Source organism: Micromys minutus (genome assembly GCF_963924665.1).
Source record: "Micromys minutus genome assembly, chromosome: 6".
Classification (NCBI taxonomy): Eukaryota; Metazoa; Chordata; class Mammalia; order Rodentia; family Muridae; genus Micromys; species Micromys minutus.
The window spans coordinates 40,603,152-40,627,827 of NC_137975.1; the positions used below are offsets into that span (position 1 = coordinate 40,603,152).

The 24,676-nt window shown below is 38.5% G+C and overlaps 1 protein-coding gene across 1 annotated transcript in view; it reads right to left on the reverse strand.

Moving 5' to 3' along the window:
* The window catches only part of MYO3A (myosin IIIA), a gene marked incomplete at both ends in the record, with an annotated part of 195,162 nt that overhangs the window by 32,465 nt on the left and 138,021 nt on the right, over positions 1-24,676 (reverse strand). Inside the window, 6 exons of the mRNA XM_080918614.1 lie at positions 1,959-2,103; positions 3,621-4,512; positions 8,490-8,613; positions 10,129-10,291; positions 13,758-13,869; positions 19,637-19,842. Of these exons, the coding sequence (XP_080774740.1) occupies positions 1,959-2,103; positions 3,621-4,512; positions 8,490-8,613; positions 10,129-10,291; positions 13,758-13,869; positions 19,637-19,842 (1,642 nt within the window). The remainder of the gene's footprint in view (positions 1-1,958; positions 2,104-3,620; positions 4,513-8,489; positions 8,614-10,128; positions 10,292-13,757; positions 13,870-19,636; positions 19,843-24,676) is intronic.

Sequence of the window (24,676 nt, forward strand, 5' to 3'; positions counted from 1 at the left end):
TGCCTGGCTTTTCTGAGTCCCCACACTACCTTGCATTTTCAATTGCACATGAAACTCAGAGCAATCTACAGCTACTGTTTCCTACCCTGTCCAGTCCGTCTAGTGTAGGACACAGGTAGGAGCCAACCTAATGGGCTCTTGATGAATTCTTCTCACTGTTAGATGTTCTGGCCAAAGCCAGGGGGCAGGAGATTAGTAGCACCCAAGGGCACTGTATGCTCAGTTGTATTAAGTGTCGCTAAAACAATGTGGCCTGGTACCTGACAGGAACTTGAAGATACTGTCGCTTTCTCTCAGGTCAGGCAAAAAGCCACAGCCATAGCCATCTTAGTTTTGTTTGTTTGTTTGTTTTTAAATTCAGAGATTTTTTTGGCAAGGAAAGCATAAGAAGATAAACAAGGTCATATGACTCTTCCTAGCTTTGCTGAGAGCTACACATGACAGAAATGGAGTCAGGTATCTGTCAAGAGAGCAGAAGTCTTCAAAGTGAAGGGAAATAAAAGATTTTCTTAGAATTCTGAAGACTCAGCAGGGCTGGGATAGGCGGGTAGGGCTCTTGAGGCTTTTAGTAGCAGGACCCTCACTGCTGCTCCCACCCCTTCTCCATCCCAGCCCACAGCTGCCCCAGGACATGATAGACCACAGAGAAAAGGCTTTCTGGATCATGGGGGAATAATGTAATGCTACAGATTTCTACTTAACTGCTCCTGCTTGGAGGGCATACTGCTCACATTGAGGAGGTTGTACAGGCCAGCAAGGGCCATGGGTGTCCTGATAGTAACTCATGGTCAAATGCCTGGAGACCATGAGCTCTACCTGATCCTTCAGGGACATAGAAGATCCTAGGGCCTTTGTACATCCCTAGAGAACTAGGGTCAGATAATTTCAGAGATGGGACAGACTGTGACTGAGAGCTCTGCTCCTGAGAATGTGGACTCAAGAGAGACCTTATATGCTACTAATGGGAATGTAAACCAGGCCAGCCTATCTGTGGAAATCACTATGGGGGTTCCTCAGAAAGCTAAAAATAGGTCTACCAGATGATCTAGCTAGACCACTTCTGGCTATTTACCCCAAGCCACCATATTGCAAAGATAATTTCATGTTAATGCTTGTCACAGTGCTATTCATAACGGCTAAGTTATAAAACCAGCTGAGGTGCCCAGTCATAGAGACATGGACATAGAGAGTACATACACAGTGGAATTGTTTTCTCCTCTAAAAAATGAAGTTGCAGCATCTTCGGGAAAATGAGCATGTTAAGTGAGTTAAGTCAGCCCTAGAAAGATGTTTATGTGTGTTCTCTTATTTGTCCCTAGATTTTGTGCAGATATATGAAATCTTGTGTGTATATATGACATGAAAGGAGAAAAGAAACTGAGTAGGGGAACAAAGGGGACTAGCATAAAGTGGAAGGGATGAGAAAGGGGAGGGCAGAGTTATGGAGGAAATGAAACCCACCATGCATCATGTATTTGTATGAGCATATTCTTAAACAGCACAGTGCCACGAATGATCAATAAACAGCAAGAGAAATAAAAGAAAACACAACCCTCATACTTTTGTGTCTCTGAGCAGAGGTTCGTAGGCTCCACACGCTTACAGATGTGATCTAGAAATGGGGATATTTCATGTTTGTTTTTCATATTAATCTGACATCCTAGCTCCCTCTTTGAGGTCCCTCTTGCTCTCTGATGGTGTCATAGGTCAAGTTAAGGTTGAGTTGTATAAAAGGGAGAAAGTCATGAAGAAAAATACCCAGAATAGTGGTATCAGAGACAGCAAGAGGTTGGTAGAACATTTTGGAGAATTATGTGTCTGCTTATAAGATATAGAACACAAGCCTTCAGCTCCCCTGTGAGAAAGACCATTGCCTAAAGTTGCAGAACACAAGTCTAAAACACAAAGATTTTGGCATTTCATTCTCTTTGGGTGGCTCTACCATTACTGATCTTTACCTGAGAGATATTGGTGAGTAGGTATGTGTCTGTTGATTGGTTTATGGCGACAGATACTCAGATAAAGTGGCTTCAGTTGCTGGGCCAAAATAACTTCATTCGAGTTTTTCTGCAGAAGAAAGTATTCTTCAGATAATGTTGATATCTAAAAAAATAAGGCACACATCAGATTAAATCAAAGAATTCCAGGGCTGCATAGGCACACAAAATGAACAGTTCTATACCAGACTCCCTAGGACTCTCAAGTTCGCCAGGAGGTGCCTTGACCTTTATATTACGGTCTAATAAATACTGACTTTATATAACCTTCTCCTCTGAGCTACTTGTTCATGTCACATTTTCCTCCCTCAAAATTTATAAATGCTATATGCTATGTTTTACATCTACCCTCTTTTCTTTATGGGACTCCTGAGATTGGGTTTGGTACTTGCCTTGTTGCTGTGGTGGTCCAATTTTAAGGTCCCTACTGGGTATGTTAAGCCTTCCTCCTTCTGCCTTCTTGGCTGACTACAAGGCTTGTTCCTGTTCCTCCCTTGCTTTGATCCCTCATTTCCACACTCTACCATACAGTTACTCTACCTTCCATCCCTTATAACCTGAATATCTTGCTAGGGAGAGTGCAGGGTTCATGATTTTCTGACTCTAGGTTTGCACTAGCCAGTACTTCTATGTCTCCTCCTCTGTCTTAGTTGCAGATCAGCTGTGAGTTTCTAATACCCAACATGATCTTTGGTGAGAAAATTTATGCAACAAAGAAAAGGAAGATTGCATGCACGTAAAACTCACTTGCCTAGCTGCTTAAAACTAGAAGATAAAAGGGCTCAGAAAAATTAATCAATAGCAGATCTCCATTGACAGCTAAAGGGTAGATATGCTTGGGCCTGTCCTCAAGGTAGTGATCCAGGGCAATGCTCTCTGAAGATGCAGCTCTCACAGGGAACAAAACTTAGATCAGGGACCAAGGATAATAGACATCCTCCTTTAAACCACCCCTCTACAGGATTTCTTCTGTTATTTTCCACACTACTGGCTCTGTTGGCAATTTGTTCAATCAGAAGCCATCTAGTTAACATCTGTCACTTGATACAGAATGAAGTAAAAGTGCTGATACAGAAAGACATTCTCTTGAGGTCAGATACCTAGAAAGAGAGGGAGGAACAGGCCTTTGCTGCTCCCTGGAATATTCTTGTCAGAGCTCCAGAATTGCTTATTGTCGTGAAACTTTCATGTTCATCAGATACGGGCCCTGCTAAGCCACCTGTCAGATTTTAATAGACCATTATGCCATACGAAGTAAAATTTGGAGAAGAAAGGAAACTTATGCTTTCAGTTTTTAGAAACTCTTTTAAAAACTTCCCATTTTTACTTATAACAAAAATTCTCATGGATGCATGAAAGTTTCTACTATCCAGTGGCCTCAGTGACATAAACCAGCATCTGAGATCTTACTGCATGTGTCTTCTATCATAATTTTATTCTTTATTCTTATTACAATGTATGGGCATAAAAGTATGTAGCTTAAATAGCACAGCCATCAACATATTTTATTAAAAATGTTTGATAAACACAGATACAACAATCCCCCAGATATTTATTATTTGCTGAGTCAATTGTTTGGGTAGATCTCAGAGACTTTATCGGTGAATAAACATATTTACATACCTGTCTTGAAAACATTGCCAAATCACAGGCTTCTTTTTTTGAGGCCATTTTTGATTCTTTCTCATCCAGCTTCTTGTGATGATGGGTCCCTCCCTGCTTTGTTGGACAGGAGTAAACATTGCCAGTGTTCCTGTATACTTCTGTGGTTGATGAAGGGACTATTTGATTCTTAAAGGGAGGTAACAGCCTGTCTTTTCCCAACTGTTGCTTCTGCTTGGAACTCCTGTACTTGTTCTGAATGAACATGGCAGCCTTGTCTTCCTCATGGGCCTGGTCCACTGCTCCAGTGTCTTTTTCTCCAAGGAACACATGCAAGTGATAGTCTCTCTCCAGGTTGCCCAGTGGTGGATTCTGGGTAACCACAGATGTTTTCTTTTCTTTTTCTTTGCTGTCTGCATTTTGATAGACTGACTTTTGGCTAAGACTGGGATCCAAAGTTTTTCTCAGGTAAATCTCCTCAGTCAGCCACAGTCCTGGGCAGCTTGGCTTTTCCCAGGTCTCCCTCTCTTCTAGACATGTTGCCTTTGATTCTTCAAAGTTGCTTCCGTCTGTGTACCACTGACAGTAACTCTGAATCACAGCACTTTCTTTCTCCTCTTTCCTCCTCTTTCTGCTTTCTTCCAGCTCTTGCACATACTTCTGCCTGGAGCTTACTTCTGCCCATGGATCTCCCACAATATACAGCTCTTGATTCTGCCCTTTGGCATACACATTGCTCATTTTCTTTGGAGTCTGGTATCTTCTGTTGTTATTCTCAACGTTGGTGGCTTTTGCCTCCACTCTGAAGGGAGCTGTCTTCCCAGCAGATGGGCTCTCTTTGTTGTTTGAAGTTGAAATGTTGGATTCATTAGTAGGCACTGCACTTTCTGTCTGTTTTTTCACAAAAGATTCCCTGTGCAAAACATGGATCTGGACATAACATACTGCTAAACTATAGCACATTACTTGTGTTAGTTGCTGTGTGCAATACCATATTGTAAGAAAGGCAAAAGAATGAAAGAAAACTCTAAATAAGAACAAGTCAAATATCATTAATAAAGAACTTTACAAAATGTTCCCTGTACTGATGCCTGGAATGACTATTTGAATAACAAAACCAGTTTCAACTTGGAATGAGAAACAGGCTAGCATGGGAAGAACTATATTTTTATTTGATGAGATACTGAAATTCTACACACGATCAAGTCAGCCAAACATTAAGAATAGGTGAGGAGAGATTCACCAAGCTCCACTCCTGGTTGAGGGGCAATGACCTTGAAGGTGAAGAGTGAATTTTCTTCAGGGAAGTGATCCCCATTAGGTTGGCCATGGTCTGGTGGATTGTCCTACATCCATGCCCACAACAGCATAGATTGGAGTCAGTGGGCTATGAAAGACAACATGTGTGTACTAGAAATTAGAACTCAGTTTCTTATTCTTGTATGGAAATCACTTTACTTTTGTATTCTTTCTATCTGTCTGTCTGTCCATCCATACATCCATACATCTATCTATATTAGTCTTTATATGATTTATTAAGGCATATAACTACATATTAATAGGGTACTATGTAATGCTTTATACATTTATGTAACATCCAATCAGATTAATCCTACTCATCTCCTCAAATACATATCAGTTTTTTTTAATGAAAATATCCAATATCCTTGTATGTTTTCAGTGTCTGATTATGTGACCAATCTGTCCAATGTCAAATATTCTAGATTTTGTTGGGAGAGTTTCTTATTAACACATGAATACCTTAAAGGGAACTTTTAGATATTACATTTCTAATCATAGCACCTTTATTTGTAATAACCAGAAACTAGAAACAATTTAGATGTCCCTCAACCAAATAATAGATAAAAAATATGTGGGTATATTTATACAATGGAATGTTACTCAACTGTTAAAAAAAAATCATGAGATTTGCAGGCAAATGGATGGAACTAGAAAAAAAAAAAAAACATCCTGAGTGAGGTATACCAGACCCAGAAAGACAAACCTGGTATGTACTCACTTTTAAATGGATACTAGCCATTTAAAATTTAAAGGATAACCATGTTAAAATACATAGTACCAGAGAAGTTAAGTGAAAAGAAGGGTTTAAGATTGAATGCTATCTCTGGGAAGGGTAAAAGGAACAGATACTGCAGGAGGATTGACTAGGGTTGGGTGAGAACAGTATTAGGAGAGAGTACTAGGAAAGCCAACTGGGATTGGGAGGTGTCTCAGAATGAGCTAGAAACTTAGTGAAATGAAAACTGCCAGGAATCCAACAGAGTGACCCTAACTAAGATTTCTAGCAGTGGAGGATATTAGGCCTGAACTGGTCATCTCCTATAACCAGGCAAGACTTCTACAGCAGGGTTGGGGACATTAACTCAGCCACAAAACTTTGAACATACAACTTGTCCTGCCTATAAAATGTGCTGAGGAAGAGGTGGTACAGAAATTATGGAAAGAAGTGGCCAGCCAGTAACTGTTCCAGGTTGAGAACCATACCACAAGAGAGCCCACTCTTGACACTACCTAGAGGGCCAGGAACTAGAGGCTGGATAGTCCAGAGACCTAGGGTAGAACTAAACAGAACATGGAAAAAATCAAGGAAATAATACATAATGACACTCATAGATTGAAGCCTAGCACAATCATCATCAGAGTGGTTTCATCTAGCAACTGATGGGAACAGATGTGGACACCCACAACCAAGCAGAGCTCAGGGAGTCCTTCAGAAGGTGGCAAGAGGGTATAGGAACCAGAGGGATCAAGGACATCAAAGAAAACACAGAATCAACTAACCTAGACTCTTAAGGACTCATAGAGACTGGACTGAGAATTAGGGAGACAGTGTGGGTTGGATCTAGGCCATCTCTATATATGCTATGGTTGTGTAGCTTGGTTTTCTTGTGGGACTGAGCAGGGACTGTCTCTGAGACTCTTCTGCCTGCTTTTGGGACCCCTTTTCATCCTACTGGGTTTCTTCATCTTGCATTAATATAAAGGAAGGTGCCTAGTCTTAGTGCAACTTGATAATCTATGCTTGGTTGATATCCACGGGCTGCCTGCCTTTTTCTGAAGAGAAGTGGAGAGGGGGTGGATGGCGGAAGAAGGGAGAGAAAACTATTCTGGATGTAATATATGAGCAAAGAATGAATAAAATAATTCTTTTATTAATACCTATATACTGAAAACAAATCCTTGGTGTTTTCAAAAGAAAGGTGGAAGCAAATTGGTATACAATTGAACTGCAGATTTCCTTGATTCATGCAATACTTACAATCAGTCATTATTTGTAAAAGTAGTAAATTTAGTCCGTCTTTCTTCTGTCTCCTGTTTTCTGCCTGTTTATATTTTTTCTGACTCCTATCATATAGGTCCTGCTCCTAAGGTAGACTTCGGGTCTCTATGGAGTTAGCAGGCCAGTTAACAAATCACTTGGTTCATTACAGGCAACACCAAGGGGCACATGTACAGGTCTCTGAGCACACAGAAACCTGAAAATATAAGATGCTTCCACAATCCAAATCAACACTGATGTTTGTTGAGTCAGGAAATGAGACTGGCCTTCATGATATGGGGAGAGTGAGCTTGAAGCGAGGGGTGGTAACAAGTGCCCATAGTTCACTGTTGGCATGGGTTTTGGGTGTGAGAATAACACATGTTGTTGAGTGGACATGAAAGTACTCTAACTGTTCTTTCATCTTAATAGCTTGCCTTTTCCTCAGCCAATTCTGGTGTTGAAGACAAAGGGTATGGGGCTAAGTGTAGAGTGACCTTCATGTCTCCAGAGAACCATTTACTCATATTTTTATCAATTCATCTCACCACATGAATCAAAACTATTTTATTTTCATTTATCTGTAGGAATCAAGACAGAATTCTCTACACTTAGCCCCTCCATGCTTTTTGCATAGCTAAATGATATTTTTCCTTTTTTCGTAAAATACTGAGGATTGAACTTTAATTACACCAGGTAAGTGTATCACCGTAGCCATCTCTCTCTCCCTCTCCCTCTCCCTCTCCCTCTCCCTCTCCCTCTCCCTCCCTCCCTCCCTCCTCCTTTTTTTGTAAAATACTGAGGATTGAACTTTAATTACATCAGGTAAACTGAGCTTTAATTACACCAGGTAAGTGTATCACCGTAGCCATCTCTCTCTCCCTCTCCCTCTCCCTCTCCCTCCCTCCCTCCCTCCCTCCCTCCTTCCCTCCCTTCCTCCCTCCCTCCCTCCCTCTCTCTCTCTCTCTCTCTCTCTCTCTCTCTCTCTCTCTCACACACACACACACACACACACACACACACGCACACACACACACACACATATATCAGATCCAGCCAACTTTACTAGCAATTTATCAGTTATATTCTTTTTGATGATGCTGAGAGTCATTTGAGGATTAGGACCTTGTTTCTTCCATCTCTTTAGCCCCACTACCTAACATGAAGTCTGCTGAATAAATTAATTCTGTGGTTCTTCTAATAGGTGATTTGAATCATAGATAGGAAGGTTCATGAAAGGAAAAGGCAGATGGTGATAACAATTTAGAACTCTTATCATATTGGCTGCTGTGCCATAGGAATAAACGGGAGGGCTCAGGGTCATTTAGTGTAGATGGAGATGTTATTGTGATGCCAAGAGAATTATTACCAAGGGACATTCTGACCATAAAGTAGAACTGCAGATAACTGTTCCCTAAGTATGATCATGAGCATTAGATGCCCATGAACTCCCAAGTGGGCAATGGCTATGTGTTTCACTGGTATTTGATATGTCAGTATCAGGAACCCAGAAAGGAGCAACAAAGACTGGGAACATTATTCTATGACCATCTTGTCTTATTCTAAGACACCTTGTTGACAAAATAGTGTCAGAAAGAGTATCATTGTACCTTTTGGTTTCAAAGTTTTTCTTGTAGTCAAATTCCTGATCCTTAGCTTGAATGTTCCTTCCTGCTGCATTTTTCACATTGGATGTTTCTTTTCCTTGTTTTCGCAAGAGATGTCTTCTTGCAGCTGAAATTCATGTGGAACACAGGACTAGTTGTCACAAGCAATAAAAATATATTAAATGAATGCAAACTAGTAGTTCTGACCATCATTGTCATAGAAGAAAATTAAAGATGCCAAATAGATCAGTTCTTTCTGTTTTTAAAGATGGGTTCATTAACAAGACTATTTTTGATATAAAGTAGAGCAATGGAATCTCCACGGAACTACAAAGGCAGACGCTGAGAGCATGAGAGGCAGCATGCTCCTCCACTTGAAGTTATTTTCTTTTCTGCTATGTTCAGCTCTTTCCAGAGAAGGCTCTACCCATCTATGTGTGTAGTTTAGACATTTTTACCAATTACCCCAAGAGTCATATATATTTTAGAACTTAGTTTTCAAAGTTTTATTTTATTTGAGAAAGGTAACATGGAGTACCTATACATCCAGTAACATTCCTGTCAAGAGAGCTTCTCAGAGCAAAACTCAAGCCCATTTCTTTCCAACAATAGACTAATCTTACAACTTGGATTGAATGAATGACTAAATTGCCTTACTTCTTATCAGGATATGTTTAACTGACTAGTGAGTTATGAAAATCTTTTAAATAAGAGTTCTGTGCATTTCAGAGATGAGGATGAGAGCCTAAAGTACTTTAATATCAACAGTTTGAAATTCCATAAAAGAAATGGTGGCCCATTACTGACTGATGGGATTGGGATCAGAACATGGGTTGTTTAACAGTTAGTTATCTACTGTGTCCACCATGTGAATGTTCTTCAGAATGTGGCTGTGTATGCCAGTGAGCAAAAATCAATTTAGTGAGCCTAGGCTAGCACCTAAAACAAAACAAAATAGATCAGAAGCAAATGTCAGAGTGAAAGTAAGGTAGATTTTTTATTATGACAATTTGGTCAGTTTTTTTTTTTTTTAAATACTGTGGCAAGTCATCTTAGGCATGATTTAAATTTATGTCTACCTTTAAAGGCAAGAGTAGTAAAATCCAAAATCTATTAATATATTTTAATAAAAAATTGTTAAGTATGGTTGCATATATATATATATATATATATATATATATATATATATATATATATATATAACTTTCATGAGTTAATACAGAGAAATGGATGTCCTTTAACAAAACAAAATGTAATGAAATTGTTAAAAAATCACGACAATTGTAACCTTTAAAAAAGAGTTAGAAGAATCCTATTGCCTAATGAATAATGCTATTGTAATATGATCCTCAAGACCCACAATTAGTCCAATATTTTGCACATCAAGCAGGATGTGTCAATTGTGTTTCCTTAATCCTTGACAGGAAACCCAAAACCTCAAATTATTTAATTTAAAACAAAAACATTTACTCAAATGTTAAAAGGGTCAATTAGTGGAACAATCTATCTTACAGTAGCATGAGAATAAAGACATGGCACAGAAGAATTGGAGGTCTGTGCATAAGAGGTACTAGATGTGATTTATAACCATGCATAAAGACCAGTTATGGTTTTTACATTGCAAGATTACCCTGGTGATTACCTGACTGTATTATTACAGCACTATTCTTCCTCTTCTGCTGTAGCTCTTGGTATCTTTTCGCACCCAAGAATGCTCTGACACTGGCTTGAATCAAAACAAGCTTGTCAATAGCTTCTTTTCGCATTAGATTTAACTGTTCCACATGATAATATTTAAGAAACACCTTAAGAAAATTAAAAATAAAATACAGTAAGATTGTGGCACACAGATGTATAGTAGCTGTATATTATGCTTAAAAAACAGATTATATGTTGAAAGTCTTTGGATTGTGGAAGGTATTATTTGCTTCTTGGGCTTTTCTGTTGCTTAGATTTTGATGCTTAAAGAAAACTTATTTTTGGAAAAAAACAAAACAAAACAAAAAAACAAAACAAAAGGTAGACCTTGAAACTCTAAGGTTCTTTGGATCTGATAATAAGAATGACATGCCCCACCATGTTCGTAGCAGCCTTATTTATAATAGCCAGAAGCCAGAAAGACCCCAGATGTCCTTCAACAGAGGAATCGATACAGAAAGTGTGGTACATTTACACAATGAAGTACTTCCCAGCTATTAGAAACGATGACTTCATGAAATTCATAGGCAAATGGATGGAACTAGAAGCTATCATCCTGAGTGAGGTAACCCAGTCACAAAAGAGGACACATGGTATGCACTTACTGATAAGTGGATACTAGCCCCAGAAAGCTCTGTTTACCCAAGAAACAATTCATACATTTTGAAGCTCAAAAAGAAGGAATGCCAAAATGGGGATGCTTCAGTCCTTCTTAGAAGGGAGAGCAAAACACTCACTGGAGGAAATGCAAGGTAAAATAGAGGAACAGGGATTGAAGTAAAGGTCACTCAGAAGCTGCCTCACCTGGGGATCCACCCCATATGCAGCCATCAAATCCAAGCACTCTAGCTGATCCCAAGAAGTACTTACTGGCAGGAACCAGATAGAGATGCCTCCTCAGAGACTATGCTAGAGTCATATAGATACAGCTGAGCATACTTGCAGCTAACCTCCCAATGAGGGTGATAAAGAAAGGACCTCAGGAGCTGAAAGGGGTTGCAACCTCATGGGAAGAACAACATTATCAACCAACCAAACCCTCCAAAACAACCATGGACTAAAACACAAATCATTCAGCACACATTCAGAGACCTATGGTTTCAGTTGCATATGTAGCTGAAGATAGCAGTGTCTGTCATCAATGTGAGAAGAGGCCTTTGGTCCAGGGAGGGCACATTTTCCCAGTGTAGGGGAATGACAAGGCAATGGGTGGACAGGGTGATTAGGAGGGAGTGCACCTTCCTGAAGACAAGTTGAGGAGGAGGGGGGATGGGAGTTGAGTGGGGAAAGGGAATAACATTTCAAATGTAAATACAGAGAATAGCTAATAAAAATGAAAAAAAAAGAACATGGTTTATATTAAATCATATATGATTTTGGAAAAAAAGAATGGGGCATTCTAAGCTCTTGCTATCAAATATTAATCTTTATATATTCTGAGTGGATCTCATTTTTATACTTAAAACATTTTAAAGATAATGCTGTTTCTCAAATAAAAGATTTATACAAATCTATCTGTAAATTAAAGAAAGTGCAGTTCATTCACAAACCATTCATTGTATGATTTATAAAACACTGAATTTCTTTATATCCTGGGGTTACAAAGATGAATATGGCAGGGGACTATCAGGGAACTGTTAGTGGGGAAAATAAGGCAGGGGGAGGGTCTAAGCAGAATCAACAGCCTTCCCAAGAGATGCAACATGGATTGACTTCAGATCTTTCTAAAATTAACTTGAATTTGGGCAAAGCAGGAGCCTGAAGACCAAAAGTATTTTGCACACCTAATATTTTTAGCTTCATCTATACCTTAAGGGAATATCTTAGTTTTTTTTTTTAATGGCTAAATTCATCAACAAAGATTACCAGAAAGAGTTCATTGTCCCCATCAAGAACATTACTTAAAATAAATGTTATAGCTGAGTCACAGTAAGATTTGGTAACATTGACTGTAGAACTCTCTCAGCATGTCATTAAACATGGGGGCCCAGAACTGCAAGCAAAGGGTTCAGCATTATGGATTTTGATTGAATTCAATTTTAATTTCTACAGGATTCTAGATGTTAATATATTTAGTCCATTCTGTTGTTGACAATTCATTTAAAATTCAATGTGTTTAAAAAGGTCATCATTTTCTTTTTGCAAAGCATTAGAAATGCTCTTATATTAAACACTTTTATCCTTGTTAATGAGTTGGAAAGGTGAAGTGGAAAAATACAAATAGCTTTAAAATGCTACCTAAATATCATGCAGAAGGAGCAGGCAAAGGGCCTTTTAACAAGTTAAAACTCCATTTGAAGTCACACATGCATTTCTGACCATAAATAATGAGGTTTTAGCCTGACAGCATTCATCCTTCTGAGCATTTAAAAGAAACTGGACTGAATGAAATATATATTCTTCAAGCACTTGCATTCTATTTTATCAAATATCAAAGTGTTACTGATGATTAGAAAAATCCCTTAAACTGTCACATGGATAATACATCCCCTGAACATCATAAAATTCTCTTCCCTCCCATGCCCAGGACACAGTACTCAGGTGTGTTTGCAAATGAGGGTGTGTGTTTTGGTCTCGATGGGGTGGCTGACAGTAGTTATTCTTGAATGGTCAATCTGTGAGTAATTTCTTTACTTTAGCTTTGTTGTTTTTCTATCCTGTCTTGGAGAATGTCTGCTTTACTTCCAAGATATGTTTAAAATATACTGGCACTTACCCCACCTGAAGAAGTCCTAAGCCCATGTACCACATCCAGTGTATCCTTTTTCCATACTCAAGATGATGTTTGATTTTAAAAATTTTGTTCTCTAAGGGGTTAAATGAGATCCTCAGGCTCCCAAAGTAAATACTATATAAACCAGTACTCAAACAGTGAGTCTCATCATGATCTAAATACTTTACTTGAGATACATCTCAAGGGTATAATAGAAACCAAGTAAGAATTTAAAAAAGAAGAGAGAAGCAGGAATCCCATTCTGATCTTTACACTTGCTTTCTGACTGCTTGGAAGTGTTAACAGATATGATGATGGCTGAACATGGCAGTGCATATCTTTAATCTCTGCACTAGTGGCTGAAGCCTGCATGTCTCTGTGAGTTCATGGCCGGCCAGGATTATAAACTGAGAAGCCGGCCAGTGAGGAACACACAGTGAGACCCTGGTCCTTCCACAGGAAAAAAAAACCAGTCTGCCGTCAAAACCACTTGAAGTTAAGTATATTTACTGCCAGTGTCATTGGGATTTTTCTTTTAAATACATCACTGAAATAAAATTTTCTTATACTGTTTGTATTAGGTTTGCCTATGCCCATGTCTGTGGAGAATTTGTTTTTAACTGATAGAAATGGCCTAACCCACATTGGGCAGTGTCATTTCTAGGCAGCTGAGCCTAAGCTTTATAAAGATCAAAAGTGTTTTTTTTTCTTCATTAAGGAAGGCTTTTTGAATTACAAGTTTCATTCCCAGTTTTACATATTTTCTAGAAAATCTCATAATAGGTTCAACCATAGTAAAATGTTACAAGTCCTATAAATCCAGTCATCATTTCGCCATAAAAATTATATGAAAACATTACTTTCGTTTTTCCAAGAGCCCAGTTATCGAGTCCAGCCTTTTCCAAAATGGTAGCACAGGTGTCTGGGCTCACTGGGGGCTCTTCGCTCGATTTGTAGCAGAGAACATAATACCTGAAAATGATAAAAATGGCTGGTTGGTTTGTGCAGTGGTTCAACATCTTGGCAGTGGTAGTCACCCAGCAGTTCTGTCATGGTGAAGAGATGAAATGCCCAGATTGAATGCTTGGCTGTCTTATGTATCCCCAGAATGACAGCAAAGTGAGCCAGATACAAACCGTGAGTTTCATGCCTGTGGTTGCTCTTCATTTCGTTCATATACTTTATATATAGGAAATTTAGGCACATAAAAATAGAATATTTATAATTTGTGTGTGCAGATCACTAGAAAGTCATATTGCAAAGCCTTACAGAGCATAAATCCCATTGAAGACAAATATTTGCTAATGTCAGGATTAGAGTTCGTGCTGAGTTTGACTTCTAAGCATGGGTATTCACTGTAATGGCTAACCTGGGTTGTCAACTTGATATAACTGAGAAGGCAACTGAAGAAGTGCCTGCATCAGGTTTGCATGTACACGTGTCTGTGGGGCATTTTCTAACTGCTAATCTATATAGGAAGGGCAACTGTAAGTGGTATCATTCCCTAGGCAGATGGGCCGAATGTGAACCTAGGGACATACTATTAACCAGCATTCTTCTATTGGTTCTCCCTTCAAGCTCTTGCCTTAAGTTCCTGCCTTGACTTCCCTCAATGATGGATTATAACCTGTAGGCTAAAATAAGTCTTTCCTCCCAAGTTGCTTTTAGGTAGTGTTTATCAACAGAAAACAAACTAGAACTTACTCTAATATCCTGCCATCCTGTGCTCAGGAGATTGTGAGCAAAATGATTGTGCATAGATAGCACTAGGAAATGGAGCACTAGAAAAAGACTTTCTCTGGATCTGAGCACAGGGTCCATTTGGGGGAAAATAAAACCAGTAAAGCTGTGCTACAGTTTCGAGCTTACATGTCCCTGGTGGCCCATGTGTTAAAGACCTGTTCTGTGGAAGAGCTTTTGAATTATTGTAGGAATCCTGAGATCTGGATCAAGCCTTCAGGTTTCTGGGGATGTACTTTTAAAGAGATTATTGGGACCAACACCACCTTCCCTTTTCATTTTCCTTTGTTCCCTGGCAACCATGAGACATCCTTTTGTTTTTTGTTTTGTTTTGTTTTTTCCAACATGTGAGTGTGATGTAGAACCATAGGCCTAAAGTCATGAAGCCAATGAATGGCCTGGAAACCCATAAAATCAATCTTTTTATCTTTATCAGTTGGCTATTTCAGGCGGTTCATTATGACTGGTTGAAACCTGATAAATATGCCTAGTGTCTTGTGCAAAGTAAGATCATATTGGGCACCTTCCCTTGTGAGACAGTGACTGTACCAAAAAACTTGGTAAGGTAGAGCAGGTCTGAGACCCTGATACTCCGGCACCTACCTGAGACAGTAGATGCCTCCCTGTTTCCTGCCAGATTCCTGGCTTGAAACACATGTCCACATTCCCCACATTGGTCACCTATCCCAGAAGAGTTTTCCATGCTAATGAGGTATTTAGAGACCCTGAGAGTTTAGCCAATAAGTTTCCCTTCTTGGATGTTCCTCCCTGCAAAAGGTATTTAATCTCTGATACACCCTGAAAACTTGGTATGCATCCGTTTTCCAGGATGAGCAGTCAATAAATGGTACGGATAAACATGGTCTGTCTCTTCTGAGAACCAATGTGGGGAGCATGGAGAAGGCCTTTGCCTACAGATCCACAGCCTAAGTCTCCCATAGAAGGGCTTCCAGACAACCACAACCAAGCTATTAGCCAAGTCAGAGTTCTCATTTCCACCAGCTAGTCGCTGTCTTCAGCTTGGAACCCAAAGGTTCCAGACAATAGACCGCTCAGTCCTCACTCCTGACTCTTCTTTATGGCACCTTAGCAGTGACTGTGTGTCCGGGAGTCAGAGAACCCCAGCTTTGGCGGCACCACATCTTAGACTGCGTTTTCCCACCCCCGTTGCGGTGCTCGGTGCTTCTCTATAGCCCAGCACCTGCCTGATAGCTGCACCTAGGATAAGCGTACTTAAGCATTTTGCTTCCCCAGTGACCTGTCCCACACCCACCGGCTGAGTGGAATACGCGCAACCACGTTCTCTTAGCATTGGTTATTTTCTTGTTGAAAAGCAGAAAAGCTTATCTGTAATCACTGAGGAAAAGGTCTGGAGAGTTCTCCATCTGAGAAGGGTTAGTCAGTGTCAGAGGTCTATGAAGTCCTACTGAGAGCTTCAGGGACCTTTCTAAATGGTTCTGCCTTCTGAACTGTCCATGCTGAGTTGAATGTCACCTTTCAAAACAGTGACAGAGAAAAGATTTAGCCTTTTATTTCTGGTACTTCTTGTTATTTAGAAAATAAATTAGTTTTCCCCACTATAATCATAGCTTTTACCCTTTCTTTTATATTTATCACACAGTAATTTGATATTCTATAGTATTATGGCCTTTGAAAAATAAGTAATTCTGTTTTTCCTCCCAAAACAGGGTTCCTCTGTATAGTCTTGACTGTCCTGGAATTCACTCCATAGGCCCTTGAACTTTCAGAGATCTAAAGCCTCTGCCTCCCGAGTCCCGGGATTAAAGGCATATGACATGATCGCCCAGTTAATTCTCACTTTTTAATTTCTAAATAAATAATTTACCTGCAACCAAAGTATCACCCATAATGGATTTAGGGTCCTTGGGGTCTATAAAACCATGGATATTTTGAAAGCATAAAACTCATACATTTTAACTCAAGTCAATACATTTGTCTCATTTCCTCTTGTGGTACTTCACTAATGCCCACTCTCCAATCCAATTTAAATCAAATCCACTTAGTTTTTTGGTCCACAATTTTTTTTGGGACTCCAATAGCTTCCTTTCAATCTCTTTTTTACTCTATAGTCCTACAAGCTAAGCAGTTTTGCTTGAATATGTAACATGGTGACCCATTACAGCTGTCCAGTATAAAAGCCTACTTCCTGTCTTCTCTACTAACTGCATCCTCTGGCAGATCCTGGTTTGTAAGTCCTGATCTTGACATTTTAATAAATTGGTCCTTCCCCCCTGTAGACTCTTGCATTGTGCACACCAGTTTCTTGAACTTATCTTTTAATAAATTGTATTGCTTGTTAACTTCCCATGTCTTTGGCTCTGATAATCCTAACCAGATTGCCAATTACTGAAGGTAAGCCAGTTTTGAAACTGTCTCTATAGCACAGTGGCTTAGCATACATATTTAGTAATATTACTGTACTAGTAATACTTAAGTAAAATAAGGTAGAAAAGACTAAGTAGTAGACACTGATTCATTGATTTATTTTGTGATTTATTTAAAACATGATTTATTGTTTATTGCCAAGCAGGACTCCAGTAGCAAGCAGAAACAGAACGACCTGGAGACATAGCTGAGTAGTTGAAACAACACTTGTTACCCTTGGCAACCTGACCACAAAAGCTTACCCTTATCGTATGCCTTTGAAAAGCAATGCAGCCCAAGCTGACTGCCTATACATTACACTTCTGGGAAAGTCCCACTTGATTGATCGCCCTACTTTGTAGCTTCATAACATAAAATGAAAACCCGATGTGGACTGATGTCTTCCAGGAGCTGTGGACCCTGGATTCAGTCTGCTTGTGACTACATCTCTCTTCCACTCTTGATGGTGTCAGAGTGCTCGCTCCAGAAGACTCTTGCAACAATATTATTAATATCTAGGAAAGGTCTATTCTCATGACACATGAAATAAATGATCAAATTTTAATTTTAACCTCAAAAGTCTTTTACATTTAATATTTTTAGGTTATGCACATTCATGTACAGAACTATTATATACTGGTTAACTAAAATTTTCAATATTTTAAGATTTATCTTTTAGATACAAATTCGAGACTAAGCTACGAAAAGTAAAGTCAATTCAATTCTATTTCTGGACTCTAAATTTAAATGTATACAGTTGACCTTAAACTTCTATGAAAGCCCTTTAGTATAAAATCCAGAATATAAATGAAACATATACATACATACATATATATATACACACACACATACATATATAATTTTAAAAAGTGGCAGTGTCTTCTTGATTTCAGGACATTCTAAAAACCTACCTTTATTTTTCTTTTATTTTGTATTTTAAAGACAATAAAGGCTATGATGAATGGCTGAAAAAGAAGAGAATTGTCAGAAAGAATTCTCATTACACTGAATGTTGACCTTCGACACTGTTACAGGCTGAGTAGGAAGTGTCCCCAGAGGCACAGGTGTTGAGGTTGTTCTGTGCCTGGTACACTGGTGCTGCTGAGAGGTAAGTGGGTCACAAGGATACTGCCTGCTCTGGAGGAAGTAGCTACTTGAAGGCACAAAGGCAGATCCTGCACCTGAGGGGTGTATTATTCTTGCCCCTTTCTTCCACCTGCTTTTTCTCAGTATCCCTCTGCTTCCTGGCTTCGAGAACTCAGGCAGCTTTCTTCTACCACACCTTCCTACCATGGAGCTTCTATCTTGCCACAGATCTAAAGCAACACAACCAGCTAACCACTGAGTGAAACCACTGGACCTGTTAGCCCAGGCAAATGTCTCTTTTATCAAGCTGCTTCTTTCCAGTATTTGTCACTGAGACAGACAGACTTCCAACAGTTATATAGGCCATGTAAAAGAATGTGCATGATACAAGTTTCTTCTCCCTTTTTACCTTCTCCTCTATCTCCTCCTCTCCACCTCTTCCTCCTTCTTCCCCTTCTCAATATTATTATTAATTATTGGTGGAGACATATAATCAGAATTTCTTGAGCAATCAAAAAACAAAGCTTTGTCTTGTTCTTAATATTTCTTTGCATACTTTACAAAGGAAGACTGGAGAGTTTTATAGATAGAGAATTCTTTAAACATTAAAATTTCCTGAAAATTGAAGTATGTCTAAAACTTGAAAAATTTTAAATATAATGATGAACAAAAATGACAGGATTGACAAGTATCACAGACATGGGCATTTAAAATATTAAATATTTAAAATATTGAACCTTAGCATCATCATTAATGTATTACTTAAAATACATTAACTATATAAAAATTTAATTTTACAATGATTTTAAGTGTTAAGAACTCTTTGCACTTACTGGGTTCTTTCTTAAATTAGAAAAGATTAAATTGACATATAAATTTAATTGACTTTCTATATCTGCCAAGTCTCCATAGACATGAAGTTGTTCAGATCGATCATTATAACCATTTTATCAGATGGTCACAGCAGACTTGGGAGGTGAGGAAACTGCAGTACCACAGAGGCCAGGTTTCTTAACTCAGCACTGTTGCCACTGGGTATAAAGTGCTTTGTTATGGGAGCTGCCCTCTGAGCTGTGGATGGCATGATCAGCTGCATACTGAGCTCCTACCCGCTAGGTGGTACCCACCTCTAAAGCATGACATTCCTAAATGTCTCCCAATATTGGCATGCATTTATTGAGGGGCACCATGTCTCCTACTTCAGAACTGTTGATGTAGTTCCATGGCTACACAGCAAGGGGTAGCATTGGGCTGAGAACTCAGATCCCCCAGGTCTTCAGTAAAGAGCCCTTGACCCTTGACCCTTCTGCATCTTTTACATGCATCTTCTCCCACCACAGACATTTCTCAGAGCATACCAGAATCTCCCAGACTCAACTGATAATGACTACATTCTCTTTTCACTGCATGAAAAAATGCTTCCTCCTTAGGCTGCTTAGACTAGTCACTGTTTCATGTTCTACAATCCTTCTGAAGATTTAAAAAATATATAAAAACAGCACATTGGAAACTTAAAGAATCTACATACCTCTTTATAAAGTTAGCGAAGAGTATCCGATGTGAATAACCAAGCCTTCGAATCCTTGCTGTTTCCAAAATCCCTGTGCAACGCAGCTGCAGCAGAACTTTCTCTCTGTCGTATTTTCTTGCCTGACGCTCATTATTTGGCTTAATGCAACGGACAAAATGAGGTTGGCCCACCACCATTTTAGATAGCAAATCCATCAGGGAGTACTACAATATACAGCAAGAATCAATTTCATGGCATGATTATTTAAAAAATCTTAGATTGTTCATTTTTATCACAAAGTTACAGTTTTAAAAGCTAATGTTCCAAATGGCTAGTCACAGTAAGTGGGAAAAAACCTGATGTAATGAAAAGCCATTCTTTAAATATTACAGATTCAGTGATAAATAGGTAGAGGCCATAACTAAGCGGTTTCCTATGAAAAGTTTGTCTACAAACTCTTAAGGTAGCACCAATTAAGTGATAAATTTATTTACTTATTTTTTACATATTTTCTAAGTAATTATATCCTATCAAGCAAACATACCAAATTACAGCATCAAGACACACAATTTGGTTACTTTACTTTATATAATAATTTTCTTGTCCTACTCTGTCTTTATAGAAAGTATAAGAAGCAAACACTTTATTTTCTGCTAGAGCCATCTAGTTTAAAATTAGGGCAGAGAAGTTAGTTTTATATATAGGACACATGTGAAAATAATCAAAATGATATCCACTCAACAATTATACCATGCTATAGGATATTATCAAATTGATTTGTGAAGATTTTTACTAATATAGATATTAAAACTATATTCTGTACCAGTGCTTGATTAAAATAGTAACCAATTATCAGTCAATTAAGAATGTCCTATTAGCACTAAAAGAGTCCATTAAAAGTGGAACCTTAGCAAAGTAATCATCTCTAAGACCAGGGTCAGGATCAGAACTTCCTGGCAAGGCAGAGGATATACAAAGGACGGGGGTCTAAGTTCTTAGTGTTAGAAATGCATACATCTGTGTCCCAGAGCCAGTGATACCCAAATGCTGAAGTTAGACAACTCTGCTGCATTCCTGTGCTTTCCTAGGGGACCAGTTGATGTTGTCCTCCCAAAGAGTTGCAGCTGCCACTCTTATACATTGTCTGTGAGTCACCTTTCCTGTACTCATGAAAACATCTGTCAGGCACTGGGATTCAAAGGTGACAATGGCTGCTGGCTTTCTGGGCAATTTAGGCACTTGGATTTTCTTAGGACTAAGGCATAGTCATCCTTGCTCCATTCCAGGCAGCAGAATAAAAAAAATAGCTTAAGAACATATTACATACTGCATAGACTTATCCTCTGTCAATTTTTACTTCAGTCTGATGATTACAATGATCTTATGACCTGTCCCTGACTTAACATGTACACAGTGTTTGAGGCTAACCACAGAGTATGATAATGGTGTGGACAAGTCACTGAAAAGTAAACAAGTCTGGCTACAAGAGGTTCCCATGTGCTGCCTTGATGATATAACAGAATTTGTTATCAGTAGACAAGGCTGTAAGCCTGTAAGTGTGCCAGGCAATACTCAAGGAGGATTTGATAGTGTCTACTATGGACTTAGGACTGTGAGGATACATACATTGTCGCATACACAAATATTCAGACACTTTAAATATTGGCTCATCACTCCACTGCAGAAATGCATAAATTCATTGGACACCAATAGTATGTTCAATGTAATTGCATTCACATCTTCCATACTAAGTAACATTACTAGTGATTTCCAGATTTAGATGGCATTTTCTCCATAATTCTGGTTGCCTGGTTCAGAAGAGATAAGTAAAGCTGAAACTATACTGAGAGTGGTTATTTCAGGTGCTTTAGCACAGGGAGGAGAGGGCACCCTTCTTTTTCTTTCTCCCATAAAGTGGAAGAAAGGTCACCTTGCTCCTAAGCCCTGGTGTTCTACTGTGTCTGGTGATCTCATCCTTGTCCCAGTCCTCAAATGGGTTCTCTCCTCCTGCTGAAGGTATCATCTTGTGTATGTGCAAAGAAATATAGGTTGGAGAGTGGAAAGTCGTTCTCAGCTTTGCTTCATCTGTTCATTCCAAAGCCATTAAAGGGCATTGAATTAAAAATCCCCCCTTTTGGATTGAGGCTTTTTAAAAATTGAACAACTTTATTTTTAAAAACAAAGATAAATGTACAGATTTTAAAAACATTTTTGCATAAAAGTATATGAATACATTTTTGTCAGTACTTGATTTTTTTTAAAGGTTTGATAGAATGCATTAAAATCTTACTAGTTACAATGAGCATAAAGTATGTGTAAAACAAGATTTAACCTGGAAATAGACAAAGTTTTCTTGGTATGTAAAGATTAAACATAATAATTTTTCATATATTTTTGGCCTTTGTTTTTCTTGAACTTCATATACTCTGTGAGTTGTTTCTGGGGTGTTCAGAGCTTTCAGCTTTCTGAGGTTAGTATCCAATTATCAGTGACTGAATATTATGTCTGTTGTTTTGTGACTGGGTTACCTCACTCAGGATGATATTCTCTAGATGCATCCATTTTTCTTAAGAATTTCGTTAAGTCATCTTTTCTGATAGCCGAGTAGCACTCCATTGTGAAATATACCACAAGTTTTTGTATCCATTCATCTAATGAAGGACATCTGGGTTCTTTCAAGCTTCTGGCTATTATAAATAGAGCTGCTATGAACATTGTGGTGCATATGTCTTTGTTGTATGTTGGGGCGTCTCTGGTTATATGCCCAGAAGTGGAATAAGTGGGTCTTCAGGTAGTACTATGTCCAATTTTCTGAGGAACCACCAGATTAATTTCCAGAGTGGTTGAACCAGTTTACAACCCCACCAACAGTGGAAAAGTGTTCCTTTTCTCCGCATCCTCACCAGCATCTGCTGTCATCTGAGTTTTTGATCTTAGCCATACTGACTGGTGTGAGGAAGAATCTCAGGGTTGTTTTGATTTGCATTTCCCTGATGACTAAGGATGTCTTCTCAGCCATTCGATATTCCTCAATTGAGAATTTTTTGTTTAGCTCTGTACCTCATTTTTTAATAGTATTGTTTGATTCTCTTGTGTCTAACTTCTTGAGTTCTTTGTATACCTTGGCTATTAGGCCTCTATCAGATGTGGGATTGGTAAAGTTTTTTTCCCATTCTGTTGGCTGCTGTTTTGTTTTCTGGTGTCCTTAGAATTACAGAAACTTTGCAATCTCATTAAGTCCCATTTTTCTATATTTGAACTTAGAGCATGAGACATTGATGTTCAGTTAAGGAAATTTTCTCCAGTGCCTATGTGTTCTGAGGTCTTCCCTACTTTGTCTTCAAATAATTTCAGTGTACCTGGTTTAATGTGGAGATCTTTGATCCACTTGCACTTGAGCTTTGTACAAGGAGATAAGAAAGGGTCTATTTTCATTCTTTTGCATGCTGAGTGCCAGTTGGACCAACACCATTTGTTGAAGAGGCTGTCTTTTTTCAACTGAAAGTTTACAGGCCCTTTATCAAAAATCAAGTGATCATATATGTGAGGGCTCATTTCTGCATCTTCTATACTATTCCATTGATCCACATGCCAATCTCTGTACCAGTACCATGCAGTTTTTGCACAATTGCCATGTGTAATATAACTTGAAGTCAGGGATAGTGATTCCCACAGATGTTTTCTTGTTGTTGAAAATGGATTTTGCTATTCGAGGTCTTTTGTTATTCCAGATAAAATTACACATTGTTCTTTCCAACTCTATGAAGAATTGGGTTAGAATTTTGATGAGGATTGCATTGAATTTGTAGATTGCTTTTGGTAAGATGGACATATTTACAATGTTGATCCTTCTAATCCATGAGCATGAAAGATCTTTCCATTTTCTGAGATCTTCCTTGATTTCTTTCTTCAGAAATTTGAATTTCTTGTCATACAGGTTCTTCACTTGCTTAGTTAGAGTAACACCAAGGTATTTCATATGGTTTGTGACTATTGTGAAGTGTATCTTTTCCCTAATTTTTTTCTGCATGTTTGTCCTTAGAGTAGAGGAAGGCTCCTGATTTGTTTGAGTTAATTTTATATCTGGCCACTTTGCTGAACTTGTTTATCAGCTGTAGAAGTTTTCTGGTGGAATTTTTGGGGTATCTTACATACACTCTCATGTCATCTGCAAATAGTGATGTTTCTACTTCTTCCTTTACAATTTGCACCGTTTGATTTGCTTTTGATGTCTAATTGCTCTGGCCAAGACTTCCAGTACTATGTTGAGTAGGTAAGGGAAGAGTGGGCAGCCTTGTCTAGCCCCTGAATTTAGTGGGATTGCTTCAAGTTTTTCACTTTTAAGTTTGATGTTGGCTTTTGGTTTGCTGTATATTGCTTTTATTATGTTTAGATATGGGCCTTGGATTCCTGTTCTTTCTAAGACTTTTAACATGATGGGTTGTTGAATTTTGTCAAATGCTTTCTCAGAATCTAGTGAGATGACCATGTAGTTTTTTTTTTCCCTTGAGTTTGTTTATATGTTGGATTACATAGATGTACTTCTGTATATTAAACCATTCCTGCATTCCAGGGATGAAGCCTACCTGACATGGTGAATTATCATTTGAATTGTTCTTGGATATGCTTTGCAAGGATTTTGTTGTATATTTTTGCATCAATGTTCATAAGTGAGATTGGTTTGAAGTTCTCTTTCCTTTTAGGGTCTTTGTGTGGTATAGGAACAAGGGTTATTGTAGCCTCAAAAAAATGAGTTAGGTAGTGTTTCGTCTGATTCTATTTTGTGGAATAGTTTGGAGAGTATTGGTATTATGTCGTCAACAAATGTCTGTTAGAATTCTGCAGTGAACCCATCTCAACCTGGGCTTTCTTTGGTTGGGAGACTTTTGATGACTGCTTCCATTTCTTTAGGTGTTATGAGATTATTTAGATGATTTACTTGGTCCTGGTTTAACTTTAGTTTCTGGATTCTGTCTAGGAATTAATCCATTTCCTCCAGATTTTCCAGCTTTGTTGAGTATAGGCTTTTGTAGTAGGATCTGATGATTTCTTGAATTT